General features: G+C 34.7%; 1 protein-coding gene across 2 annotated transcripts in view; it reads right to left on the reverse strand.

The window, feature by feature from the left end:
- LOC145668319 (E-selectin-like) overlaps positions 1-3,708 on the reverse strand; it is a 30,595-nt gene extending 26,887 nt beyond the window's left edge. For both annotated transcript variants that reach the window (XM_081736049.1, XM_081736048.1), the window contains exons 1-2: positions 3,533-3,708; positions 3,022-3,219 (exon numbers count right to left, since the gene is read on the reverse strand). In XM_081736049.1, coding sequence (XP_081592175.1) covers positions 3,022-3,219; positions 3,533-3,581 — 247 coding nt within the window. In that variant the 5' untranslated portion in view covers positions 3,582-3,708. The remainder of the gene's footprint in view (positions 1-3,021; positions 3,220-3,532) is intronic.
- Between the last annotated feature and the right edge of the window lie 11,231 nt (positions 3,709-14,939).

Genomic DNA, 14,939 nt, shown 5'->3' on the forward strand with positions numbered 1-14,939 from the left:
CTCTTTTTTTTACTGTGTAGTGTCTATTAAACGAGAGAAAAAGCTTGACAAGCAAAACATAACTCCATTTTTTAAAAGAGCTGAATTTTTGTATTTAAATATAAAATTAATATTAAAAGAATAGGAAATAAGACTTGAAAATCCGAAGTTGAATTTGCGTGATCAATGTGAAAAATCTCGCGCGAGAAGAGAACTCTGATAATTTTGCGAGACGCGAGACAAGAACTACCTCTGAAACTGGGAGATGATACAAGAACTACTTAATTTGTCGTTTCTCATGATTTTGCGTCCATCTCTAGCACCAATCCAATTACTTTTACTCATCATAATTATCAAGGTATACTGTCATTCTTGGCAAGCCATTTGCCGTAAACTGAAAAGCTTCCATGCACCACAGTCTTCAACTAACCTTTTCATCTTCACGTACGATTTTTCTGTTTTGATACTGACCTCAACTGTACGCTCTTTCAGAATGCGAATTACCGGGGGATGAGGGGGGTTTCCCTCCTCAATCACATTTTGTTCCCCCTCAAAGAAATCAACTGAAGCGTCCCCACTGGGGATGCTCGCTTTCTTCCCCTATCCATGTTTAGTATAACTCAAAATTTCACTGATTTTTGTCATTTCTTGTAAATTTAAACTGCTAGCTGTATTTCGAAATGAGCGATGTAAACTATTCAGTTTTGATCATTTCTGATTTCCCCACTATTTTCTTCGTTGCTTAGTTGAACTATATTATTATGACTACAATTGTTACTTGCAACCGTATCCTGATACCCTTCAGTTCGTCGTCGTTCTTGAATTTGAATGTATTTATTGCGCATAACAAAGTCACATATAGATTTATAAATGCTCGTAGCGGTTGGCCAAGAAGAAGTAAACAAATACCTTCTTCCACCATACTTGGCGAAGGCGGGACGTGTCATATTCATCCTCTACATTTTTATCGATTATCATCTTCTTTTAATTTTTGTTACATTTCATTTTAGTTTTCGCTAGCACGCTTGCCTTTGGTGTGCGCGTTCCCAGTTCGATTCCCAGTGGGGGTACAGTTGAACGAAAAAAGTTGTTCGGATTTTACCATGATTAGTAGGTTCCGTTTCCCTTAGCCGCCCAGGCGTATTCGTGGGACGCTAAACTCAAACAAAACAAAAATCATTTTAGTTTGTAATTTGCATAATATTCAGAATATCCAATAAATAGAACAAGTGAACTTAATAGAACGTAAGCGGACTATTATTGTCTGGACATCACTGCCTTACTGCTTACGGAAATGAACTTTTGAAACTACCAAAAATTTGAATTATATCTGGTGCTGAGAGGCAAATTATACCAAGTCACTTTTTGGCCGACATTGAGTTACAGTTTTTTCTTACTTACATTAGTACGAGGGACACTACGAAAGTTTTGAGATGTGGACAACTGGAACGCAAGAAGTGAATAATTTTTCCGTCAATAAACAATTAACGCAATTCAACAAAATATTGTCTTAAAAACACTTTTTCGCTTCTCCTGTCAAATTAATATTTTATGAGTTATACTACTTTACTTCTCAGCCCCAGATATATTCTCTCGTAGCTATATATTATCCTACATGTTGAGGATGCGTTCTTAATGAGCAGACACGTTAGTGAAGGTGAGTATGCGCATAAGATTTGCTAACACGACTGATTCTACGTGTCATATATTGTCAGTGCCTGTATAAGCACTTCAACATTAGCGGGCTGTTTAAAGATAAACCTTCACTTTCCATCTTTTTGCTGCACAATTTACTGTCCATGCCAATAATGCTGTCTGGAAAACTTCAATGTAGGGTTTATACTTCATTTGATAATGTAGCACATAGTGAATCAACTCAGTTGTAACCTAACAGTAAAGTAATTGTAAGTGTTAATTTCCTGAGCTCTGTCACGGAATCGATATTAAAAAAAAAAAAAAAATTTAAAAAAAAGTGGAAAGCGGGGCATTAGCAGGAAATATAAGCTCAAGCTCGAAATTGAAATTGAGAGTTTTTAAATATTTAGCCTTTGATTTGACCTTGATGCCAGAAATCAGGACCAGCAACGATCTATTTCTCGTATGATAGGCTAATGTGTATTTTTTTTAAAAAAAAAAAAAGAAGAAAAGGAAGTAAGTCCGTTTTAATTTATAATTTTAGTGATTTTCATAGTACTGAAGTAGGTTTTCTTTCACAAGGCTGTGTGTAAATTTCATGACTACCACTCAGGCCGAATTAGTAAGTAAATAAACCTTAGAAAGCTACGAGCACAAGAGTGAGTACAACATTTAAACACGTTCAGGAAGGTTAGGTGTAGTGTGTGCATATCAAATATATACATAATTACTGAGCTGAGTTGGTTTTGAGTTTAACGTCCCTCTTTCAGCAGTGAGGCTATATGAGACGGGACCTACTGATTAACGTGGAATCCGAACACATGAGCTCCCGTCGGGAATCGAACCCGGGTCTCCCAGGTCAAAAGCGTGAACACGAACTGTTTAGCCACGAACGAGCTATGTACAAAGTTATTGTCAGTAGATTTATTGAATTAATAAATCCCTTATTTATTACAGATGTCATATCGTATTTATGTGTGTGGGGGGAGGTAAGGCATTATTGTATCATTTTGAACTATTGCACCTTCAGACTCTACGTCCTGTTGGCCTAATTTTATCCCCCAATATAAATTATCTAATTCACACACTACTCCTGTTGTCCTCTCCCTGTTTTTCCTGCCACTATACCCTGTAGCATATCTTTCATGATACAGTTCCTTCTCAGCCAACGTCCCAAACAATTTCTCTTCCTTTTTTTCAATTACATTAAACATGTTCGTTCCTCCCTCACTATTTCCAGTACTTTTTCCTTTGGTTTCCGTTCGACTTAGTACTTTCCATTCTCTACACTTCGGAAGCTTTCAGCTCCTTTTTTCTTGGATTTACATCTTTAATGTCCACTAGCATAGAAAGAACAAGTTTCAAATACGTGTAACATATACCTGTTCATAGGAAATAATGACTTACCATTTGATTGAGCTTGAATAATGTTTAAAATAAAATGAAGTTCTTCACTGTCTGATATTGTGGGTAATGTTGTTTTCTTCGCTTCGCATATAGCTAATGCTTCATTCCAATTAGCTTCCTCTTTAAAGTAAATATATTCCCATTTCTCTTCATAAAAATAATGTTCTTTCTTCAGATTTGCCCAAGGGTCTCTCAGAACTTAAAAGAAAGTATCATATTACTTACAAGAAATATTGATTCTAAAAGTAAAAATAATAATAAATTTTCGTACGTTCCTGGTCACCAACACTGTAATCTAAAATTTCTCCACAGTGATGTTGAAATTTATGCGATTATATCCTTATCATTACCAAACTATAGTATAGTTTATTATTCATTTTTATACAAACTAAACCATTAGTACTTTAAAACATTCTTTTCAGCGTTAGAGCTTTAGTAAATGATTTACATAAATCTACCTAAACCGTCATTTTTCATTAAATCAATCGCAATGATTGCGTTAAATACTTACCCTGATTTCCGCGAACAACAAAGAATTGAGAGATAAAAATTAGTATCATCTCGTAAAAATATATTCATAACCTTTAACCTTTACAAATAGACTCAATGCAATAGAAATAAATTATGAGAATAATATATTTCCTTGATAAATTTCTGTAGATGTGATTCTTGTGTATACATATTACATTCCACAACAGCTAAAAGATTAAGATATCAGGTTAATTGAAATTATTTAATAAACATTTCACATGAAAGAATTCTAACAATCATGTTGTGATTAACAAAAGGCATGAAATATTAAACTTTACGGATAATGTATATAAAACTTCACGGTTATAGCAAAGCACCGAATCTTTAGTAAACGCAACTTGAAGCTATAGATTAATAATAAAATAAATAGATATCTGCCATATGTGTATTTTTTGTAATCGGATGATTTATACATGCAGACGACCAATGGCGTACAGAAGAGAGCCTCCGGGTTTCACTCAGACATTAAAGCAAGTGAATTATGATGGACGAATTGTTTGAATGAGAAAGTGGGAGTGTCCTGGGAAAAAAAGCGAGCACGATGTTGTCCATCTCAAGCTTACTTGCCGTGGGAACGAAGCAGGAACCTCACCTATCAGATCGTTCAGAGGACGAGGTCTTGGTTTGTCTATTCCCGGTGGGAGAGCCTTTGAAATATTAAATGTCCCCGATGTATCTGTGTTCGTGTCTCTGTCGTTCAATGTTCCTGGAAATAACTGTAAAACGACAATAACCGAGTATAAGACAAGTTACGGAGACACTTTCGGTGAATAAAAAAAAAAAAGTGGTCTGAGGCACAAGGTTCCTATTAAGGGTTTGAATTACTCTTAAGACGACTTTCTCCTTCATGTTCCTTCGTGTATATGTCTTTTTTTTTAAAAAAAAAATAAACATGAATTTTCTGGATTATAGTATTTTATTATGACCGAAATCAGTGTTTCATTGATAATAAGATATTGGAAGCGTAAACGCGTGCAATTTGCTACATACACGAATGTTTCTTGACTCTTGCTTAACACAGCACTCTTAGGGTAGTGGCTTAAGCATTTCTTTCGTAATTTAGGGGTCCGCGGTTCGATTCCCTCTGAGGAAATTAAGAATTTTTTATAATTTACAATGTTGATATTTCTTATGTATAATAACATGAAAAATAGTCAATTTCTCCAGTTCTTACAAATTAGAGTTGAAACGACTTCCTTCACAGGGGAAATACTAACAATATGACATCACAGTCTACAATTTTGATTCGTATTGTCTGAAAAGTAGGCGCGTTCAGCAAATAATTCATGAATGCAAAAGGGTCATCCTTAGAGCCTAGTATAAGTCATAAATGTGTCTGAAACGTTATTGTTTCATTGTGAAATTGTTTCCAAGTTATTTCATTCTTATTAGAAATAATAATATTTTCGTTCGCCATTTCCAACACGTTCCATATATCCGTTCAACCAGAATTTTTAAATAGGAACTATTCTTTTTATATTTGTATGTATATTTTGTTAAAATATCAATACAATGCATACATAATCTAAAGTCTTTCACCCAAAGAAAGGGCATTACTATATATCGTGATGAAGATAAATCCTACTTAATTTCTGTTACGGCATCCGAAGTTTCGATTTTCATATTGTCCAGGAGCTGATACCTTCTTTCTCTCTCTCTTTTCCTTCCAAAGTATTTCTTATAAGGCAATTCATCCTTATAGAGGGTCCAAAAATTTTCTTTTCATTTTTCTTAACTTCAGTATGTTTATCTGCATTGGAAAAATGAAAGGAAATGAAATCTTAAGTTTTACGTTTCACGATTATGCCGGTTAGGCTAAAGGAGACGGTGATGGTGAGAGATGAGTGAAATGGTGGAATGAAGAAAGTGGGAGGAAACGGGAGAACCCCGAGAAAACCCACGAGCACAGTGTTTGTCCACCACAAAGTCCACACGGCGCGATTATTTGCATTGGAATAGGACAATATTAAAGTATCAAATATTCAGTGTTAATAAAATAATAATAATAATAATAATAATAATAATAATAATAATAATAATAATAATAATAATAATAATAATAATAATAATAATAATAATAATAATAATGGTATTAAAATTTTAAAGTTGCCCTAAAATTTGGCAAAACTCACTTATAAGTAGGGATTTCAGAGAAGGGGTTCCGTACCTTCAAGACACCTCTGCAACTACCCAAATTTTAAACGAAAGCGTTTCACTAAAGTTTCATGTAGAAAATATTTTACTGCACGTTTTAAGGAAAATAACTGTAATAAAAATAACTGAATATCATTGAACAGTAAGGCAATAATAAACTAACTTGTAGAATATGCCGATGTAATTGTTAAAGCTTTGCCACAAAAATATATACACAGACCATAATTCAGTGAGCTCTGAAATACAAAGTAACAAACTAGTGTATAAGATTCCGTCTACAGAGCAATTGTTACTTAAAGAGTAGACATATACTATTTCAAGAATCGAGATGAGACGATACTTTTCGTCTCGTCTCAATTCCCATCTCCAAAATGAGACGATAATTTGAGTTAGCCTTGTCCCATCTCGAATATAAAACGTTAACTCTCATCCTGATTTTGTTTGTTTTGTTTTAGAATCAAGATGAGAAATTCCTTTTCTCGTGGGCAGCATTATACACAACCGAAATATTTATTTTACCAAATGTCACGTTTTTGCTTGTAATGGTATGACTTGAGCAAGGGCGCCCATCAGGGGGACAAGGTTGGGCGCTTGTCCCCCTAATAGAAAATCGTACTTGGGAATATCGAAAGCCCAATAACATTTTTACATTAGTTATAGCAAAATTTGAAACTATATTTGAAACCTCGCTTATATTTGCCCCCCTTGGAAACCACAACATGGGCGCCCTTGGACTTGAGCGATAATAAGTTTCTAATTTTTAATCTTCTACGAGATAATAATAATAATTATTAGTTTATTAGGATTAGTTTATTATTATTACTATTATTATTATTCCTGAAGATTTGATAGTTCAAGTGTTGAAACATACGAGTATTCAAATATCCAAATATAATAAAACGTATGTCATCGCCGATTAATAACCATCAAAAATACTAAAGTAAAAAAAGGAATACTTGCCCGATGTAGATTCGATCCATGAAGCTCCAGTTTCCTGATGTAGCGCCTTGACCACTGACCCATGATCACTACGCGATGCATCATTCGTCTTTACTGTGTTTACGGTAGGTATCTTTGCCTCAGCTTGCAAAGTTGTATGTTATTTTTCTTCGTTTCAAAACATCTTTCGTATTTCTTTTATGCTTATACAAGTTCATAATCTTCGGCGTAGTTTATATTAATAACTTGAGTTTTTCATAACCTTTGTTTCACAAGTTTGTTTCTTCTCCATACCAAACTACAGATATGACATTTAATTCTCATACTCTGCATTTGTTTCAAAGCAGTCGCCACTTCCTGATCAATGACTTCTGGCCGCCAGGATACATTCAAACCAACGTTATTTGTAATCGCATCACGGAAAACGGATGAACAGTTTGAAATAAATTTTGAAACACTGTTTGAACTTGCCTTGGGCTAGGTTCACGCCACTTTAACGAAAAAGGTCATCTTAAGATGAGTAGGGAAGATTCAAAATTTATGCGAAAAGTAGAGTATCTCACGATCCAATCAAATTAAGAACATGAAGGTCGGTATATAATTTCCTCACTAAAAATAAGCTTACATGTATCCCAGCATTTTAGAATTGTTCCGTTTAAAAGGGGACAGAGGGACATTTACTATTTTCTCCCATACTCACACGACTTGTGTGTTGTTTGTGATCGCATCATGGGAAAACGACTTAACAGTTTAATATGGATTTTGGAACATAGTTAATATATGTCTCGAGCTAGGTTTTTGTCATGTTACATTTATTGAAGGTCGTATATTAAGGGGATTAGGAGTGGTTCAAATTTTATGAAAAAAAAAGATAACATATTACGAGTAAATCAAGTTACGAGGATGAAATGAATAATAAACTTCTCATCATAGAAACGTGTTCCATCGTTCACCAAAATTCCGGATTTACGGAGAGGGAAGGATATTCTTCTATATTCTTTGCCACTGTGAAATTGACGCTGTCTCTTGTTTGTAATCGCATCACGGGAAAACCTTTGAACCGCTTGAAATGATCTTTGGAACTTACCTACCTCAAGCTGGGTTTCTTGGTGTGAACAAGATGAACAAGTGTCCCAACGTTTTCGGAAATTCAGTTTTTAGTGAAGAAGTGCAATTTCTCAATACAGTAGAGATTTTGAGATTTGATAAGAAGTGAAGATTTTTCTCAATATAGTAAAACCTGTCAATTTGGCTATCTCTTTAAGTTGGCCACCTGCTAATCTTGGCCTGGTTCATCTAGAACCTGTATTTTCCCTTAAGTCATTCGTTACTTATTACTCTGTAAGTTGGTCACCTGTCTATCTTAGAAGCAATGCCACCCTATGATGATGATGATAAATTTACCTGCGTATCTTGGGCATGCTAAATATCGTTTTGTCATTTTCTTAACTCTTTCGTATTCCAATATGAGAGGGAGATGTGTGAATGGGGATAAAGAATTATGAATTTCCACTATTTGTTCTTCGAGGTCAATCGCCAGAACACTACCCTGATAAAGGGGTGTTGAAGGAAGATGTGAATAAGGAAAAGCACGTACAGATATTCAGGAAATAGTTGTACGTGCTTGTTTACCTTGTCTGTTTTGGTAAAACCATTAGCTATATCGACTCCTTTCAACAGTGGGAAGCTTTAATAATTTCGGAAAATTCTCAAGGGTAAAGCCAACCATCTCAATTGTCAACTATTGGCACTTGTCGAAATGTAGCGGAGGTTTTAAGATATGAATTTCCTTAAGATTTTTTTAAAAACACATTTTGCTCCGAGGGAAACACTTGTAGCTCCCTCGGAGGAAAAGGTGTTAACAAGAGGTAGTTAACTACAAAATTAGAACATGCATATGTGCCAAAAAGAATAAAAGAAACACCTCGAGAATGAACCATTATAAATAAATTTATTATTAACTGATTTCATATTTTTCGAAAGGTATCTACAGAAAATATTTCTCACTGTTTAATCAATTCAGATGAAAGTTTCTTATGGTACGTTTTCACGTTACATGAATCTTGTAGCTGTCATAAAAAGAACTTGCAACCCTACTACATTTCTCCATGTAGGCCTAAACATGATCTTGAAAGGGACATACAACATTTTTTCCTTCTTGCAAGGAATTAAACAATGTGCAACTTTCTGGGTCGTCTTGCTTACTACCTGCAATCGCCTTCCCGATGACATAAAGGAAAAAGCAGTTTCGCCGCTTCCTAACAACGGATTATTTTGAACAGGGAGGGTGCCAAAATACACGTTTTTAATGAGGAGGTTCACTATTTGTCTAGAGTGCAGTGCTGCATGGCTGGAGATACCTTTCTTGCTTTCAGGAAGTTGTAACATATAAAGAGTAAATAGAAAGGTCGGGTTACAAGGTATTTCTTATGACAGTTACAAGAGTCATGTAAAATGGAAACGTGGTCTTACTCTACAAATAGCAAAGGAGCAAAATCCGATTTCGGTGTGTGTTCAGTGATCTGTGTTCAGTGGAAGGGGATCTGTTGAATTCATGAATTCATAATAGATTCCAAACGTAGAATGTTGATTGAATTGTGTGTATTAAACATACTGTAGTATTTTTCTAGCAATGTATATTGTTATGATTATTCTATATGCATTAATTAGAAGTAGCTGACGTGTCATTGGTTATTAAAATTTTACAATCAATTAATACTAGAAATCCTATTCTAAAAATACACCAATCACAATTATTTTCTGTAAGTTGTCCACCTGTCTAAGTTGGCCACTTTTCAATGAAACTGATCGTGGCCAACATAGACAGGTTTCACTATATATAGATGACATTGAGGTTGTTTGTTCCATCATCACGGCAAAATAGGTGACACATTTGAAGTGAATTTTTCAATATAGTTAGTACTTGGCTTGGACCGGATTTTCATGTCACTTTGTAAAATGCACATTCTAAGGGTGAACGGACTTTAAAATTAATGTCAAACAAGAATAGAATATTACGGAAGTGCCTCAAGTTAGTGAAGTTAAACTCGATGTATAAGCTAATCATTCAAGATTAATAAATACTTACTCCAGCCTTTTTGAACATTCCGGTTTAAGAGGGAAGGGGTAACATGTTTCTCCATATTCATTGACATATGTATCACAGGGAAACGGATGAACCATTTTAACTTATTTTTGAATATAGACTATTCTTGAATCGGCTATTTATCATTCACTTTTGAGTTGAGTTAATTTTGAATTTAACGCCCCTTTCAGCGACGAGGCTATATGAGACGTGGACCTACTGATTAACGTGCAATCCGAACCACATACGCTCCCGCCGGGAATCGAACCCGGCCCATACCAAAGGCGAGCACGCTAAACGCTTAGCCACGAATGAGCTCATCATTCAGTTTTATTAAGCTGTATGTTCTGAGGGACTTCAAAATGTACCGAAATAATAGAGTATCTCACTAGCCCCTCAAATTTGGCAGATGAAACTCAATACATAAATTTGTTATTTGAAAAATAAAGTGGCATGTATCTCAGCAATTTCGAAAACCTCGCTATTGAAGTGGAAGTGGACAGCTTCTATTCTTTAATTTCCTAATTTGTATTCATAAAATGGTCAGAGTGAGAAAACAGTTCAACTGTTTAAAATGAATTTTTGAACATAATTTAACACTTGAGTCAACTTGAGTTTTAATCGTTACACTTCGATTAAATGCACATAGTAAGAAAGCAAAAATGTTTTAATATACCTTTCAAGGTTTTTTTACACATAAAAATTCCTTTTCTTGCGAAGAGCGGGCTTTTCAGTTAGTGAAATATATATGAGAAAAATTATCCAAAGATTTTTTACACATAAAAAATTAAAGAATATGCCTTAATTGACCTTTTTGAGGAAGTATTTTAAAATTAATTTGTCATGAATAGAAATCTCAAAACACTGGAATAAACCCTGAGACATATTCTATTTGACTTTGACGCGAGCTAAGTCTTTCTATGGAAGTTCAACATTAAAGTTGGGAAAATGTGTAACTTCGTTACGATTTATGAATAACTTTTTTATGAGTAACTTAGTTTGTTATATATACAATAAAAATTGTTGTATGCTTTTGTTTTCGTAAAATGATAGTGTACTGTTGAAGTTCGCATGCTATCAGACGAAATTGCTATCAGACGATTCGCCGCGAATGCCTCTTCGCCCCTTTTACAAACCATGGGGCATTATGGTCAAACGATTCGTGAGCACTTCACTGCTTTTGTTGGATATTGCGCTATGAGTGTAACGCCAGCTTTATAACTGTGTTCCCCAGACAGTACTCACTTGGTGGAGAAAGCAGACAATCAGGTAATGTGGTTCGGAAAGCCGGCATTAGTCTTCATAGTGTTTAGGTCTTGATTAATTTCAGCTGCCAAAACCCTTGCATGACTTCCCAACAGCAAGTGGTGGCATCTCGTTTCCCGGGCTCCTTTCTTACTGGTTGACACTATACCAAAGATAGTAACGACACTGAGTGGGCAGCCGTCTCCCCAATGACATTCTCCTCCCCAATCACTAAATCTTTAGCCGGGATTAATTCATTGAGCACCCACGTTGTTGGGAGCCTATGCATTTTTAAAAACAAAAAAGTTATTATCTACGTATTTTTGTTCACGTGGGCATGAAACAACAGTTATAAACAATTTTACTATGTATTAAATGTATATATTGTCATTCCACAGGTTGACTAAGATTTTAGCTGGTTTAGAATGTGCATATATTCAGTTTTTTGGTAAATCCATAATATGGTCAAGTAACGGCGAGTTGGCATTACGTAGCCCACGAAATGAACCTTCACTTTCATGGCAAAAATACAATAACTTAATCCGCACAAGTTTCAATTTCCTAATTCCTATTGTACACAAATGCTACTCGGGTAAAGTTCACTCTTCCAATTTTTTTTTTAAAGTTGTAAACTGAGCATAACTTTTCTTTCTCCATTTCAATGAAAAAGATGAATTAGCAAAAGAACATTTCAGAGTAAACAGTAAGAAATAAATATGTAGATATGTCATTACTACTACATATGAACTACTTACCACAGCTGCAAATAACATAGACCAGAAAAGAAGTACTGCTCAAGTTATGTGTTTTCGCTTATCTAATTTCCAGAGTAAGCTGATATCTTGCATTTCAAAAGACCATCCAGGCACTCTATTGTCATTATGTTATAAAATGTCAAAGTGAATATTGTTTCTTTGTCGTCAATTCTACAGTCAGTCTCATGTAATGTAATTTTTAATCCATAGTGCGTTGGTATGTAATAGTGAGAACCAGAGGAATCTAAAGGAAAACATCGCAGTTTCGACAGGAAAATTACTACAAGTACGTGTGATATTTAAACAAATAAGAAAGACAATGTTATGCTGCCTTTGTTGTAAAAATATCTTTGTTAGTAAATTATAATTATAGATGCATCGCAATTTATGATGCAATTTTTCGTTTGTATTGCAATTTTGTTTAGCAAACTACGATGCGATACCGCTTTTAAAAATAATGATATGAGAAAGTTGAATATCAAGAAACAATTTCTAATTTCCATTAGTGTTCCGTTTAACCCTGTATTATTTGAACACCTGGAAAAGCAAGATGATACATGCTTAGGAAAGTTGTAAAGTTGTCTTTGGCGTTGTAAATACTTAGTGAAGTACGATTAGTCTATTTTATTTCAAATTAAAGAATTGAAAATATGCATATTTATCTAACAGGGTACTATGAAAAATAAATATCAAGCATGTCTTTTTAAGCCGTTGTAGCACAAGAAGTTATAGAAGCCGTTCTCATTTATAGGTCTCGATGTATACTTGTTTCTGAAAAAACTTAAAACGCTTGCAAGTTTCATTTCACTTCTCACAAATCTTCTATAGTAGTAGTCGTCGACACTGTTTTCAAAATTTGCCAACAAAAAGCTCTATATCTAAAATGCTTGTCTTCTTTTTTAAATGTCAATTATTTATTGTCAATTTGAATGTTAAATGATGTTCTTTCATTAAAAGTTGTTAAATACTATAAAAAGCAGCATTCATAACTAATGATTTGAGTAACTTCTATACGTTTGTTTTCCCATTTTTTCGTTTGTTTTTGAAAGGAGATCGCTTTAGCACGTGTCTGATTATCTAAGTAAAATGTGATATTTTCCTTCCAGTAGACATTTTATGCGTACTGTTTCTTTCCGTTGTTTATTCTTAATATGGTTTGAGTCGGTCAGCTCAGGTGTTCTGAATCGGTTATCTAAAGGTGTCTGTAAGGCGAACCTTATATAGATAAGGATTTAATTTTTCATTAATAATTGCAGGGACCTCGTATGTGTTACTACATACATGATTTTGCCTGATTTGGCTTCCGAAAAGGATAGAAAATTAACACTTTATCACCAGAAGCAAAATCGATGTTGGTATATTTCTTGTCATACTTCTTTTGGTGTTCATGCATATTTAAAAGGTTTTCCTTGTCTGTCTCTTGTGTAAGTGGTCCTTATACACTTGAAGTTGTGGTGTCAATGCAATAAGTGCAAATTGTTATTGGTTCAAATCCATAAAGAAGGAAATAGAATGTTTGGTACCAGCCTGAATATAGGTATTTATCGCAAAAGTGATCTGTGATACTGTATTCGGTCATATAGTGTGATTTTCTTGTACAAAAAAGTAAACGAATTCTGTTGACTATTTCTAGTATCTCCAGATCATTAGTTATATGCTGGACCAAATCCTAAAGCTCAGCTAAATTTTGAAGCTTTTTCACATTATGAATAGGATGTGTTAAGATGTAAATAGGAGAAAGCGCCGTACCGTAAGATAATACCTTCAAGAAATATCTGAATGGCATCTGCAGTAATATTGTCGGTGACTTTTTGACACAATAGCGTGTAAGTATTTCTACTGCAACCAAAATATATTTTACATAGCCGTCTCCGGTGGGAAATGATCCTAAAGTGCAGGGACGGCATTAAGGGTGAGCGAGGGTGAACGACTGCCCACCCGATGGATGGCTCGCCCACCCCAACAGAAGTAGAGTAATGAAGGTGACATCCTGCACTTCAAAAGCAATAGGTATTACTTTGGATTGCAATATAAAAGGTTCTAGGACTCTGTTTAACTGCAATAAACAATGATTTTAAGTCAGATACTTGTAGTAATATAATGAGTGCCAAAAGTCGTGATTAACCTTTAAATTACGCAGTCTTTAAATTCAGGACCTCGTGAACTACGAAGCCATTTAAACCGATTTCGTAAGGTTGGACAGAAACATGATAAAAAGATCACTCGTAATTGCCGCAAACACAAGAACAAAAAAACTTGTTACTTAATATCTACTTGAATTTCAGTTATTGACATATACGTGGTTTTTATTGTATTATGCATTATTAGTATTGTTGTTACTGGAAAGTTCCTTTTAGAAAAGAAAACTAAAATGTCTCCCCGCCCCTCCTCAAATATACTGATAGGAAGAATATGTATTTATTAATCCTTGATTTCCGTTATTTGACATCACATTCCATGTAAACTTTCTTTTTTAATTCCAGTTTTTACTACAAGGAGAAAATAACACGAAAAAAATAAAAGTTACATGATGTATCGTTTTAAAGGGGGATTTTCCCATCATTCCCAACTAATTCGCAAATTGCTGTAGACCAATAAAGTTAGCACGGCTAAAATTGTTAATACTGTTTCCCCTCGCATGGTGTAAACATGATTGGTAGCTTGTTTTTTTTGGACATGAATATAGGTGACTTGCTTTTATTCGAGCTCATTTAATTACACATTTCCGTATTTTGTTTCTCCATTAGCAGTACAGGCTGCTGGTGTTAATCCAAACCCCAGCGTAATCCGAAACCTGCGCTTGTCCGAATGATATTTAGCCGGCGGGGTTGATATTTTTTAGACTGGTTGCTCAAACAGACACAGTTGTGAACTATTGGACTAGATCAGGTTACTTTTCTTGAATACAAGACTGTTTCAAATGACTGTTGAATGCTTAACTAGATATACGGTACTGTATATGTTTTTAGATTAGAACTAAACCTTGACAAATATTCGTTTGTAAGTGGCTTTTTGGCTTTTGAGCACTCCCTTTTTACGCCAAACAATTTAATAAACCGAACAGCTCAAAACAAATATTCGGATTAACGCGCGCTTCCTGCTGGTCCACATTTTTGCCCGCACAGTTACCATAAAATAAACAGATGCGAAATAATCTATCTCCTATTAACCTTCCAGTGTCTGCGGTGAGTCCTGGATCGATTCCCAGT

This window comes from Thermobia domestica, chromosome 13 (genome assembly GCF_964235325.1).
Source record: "Thermobia domestica chromosome 13, izTheDome1.hap1.1, whole genome shotgun sequence".
Classification (NCBI taxonomy): Eukaryota; Metazoa; Arthropoda; class Insecta; order Zygentoma; family Lepismatidae; genus Thermobia; species Thermobia domestica.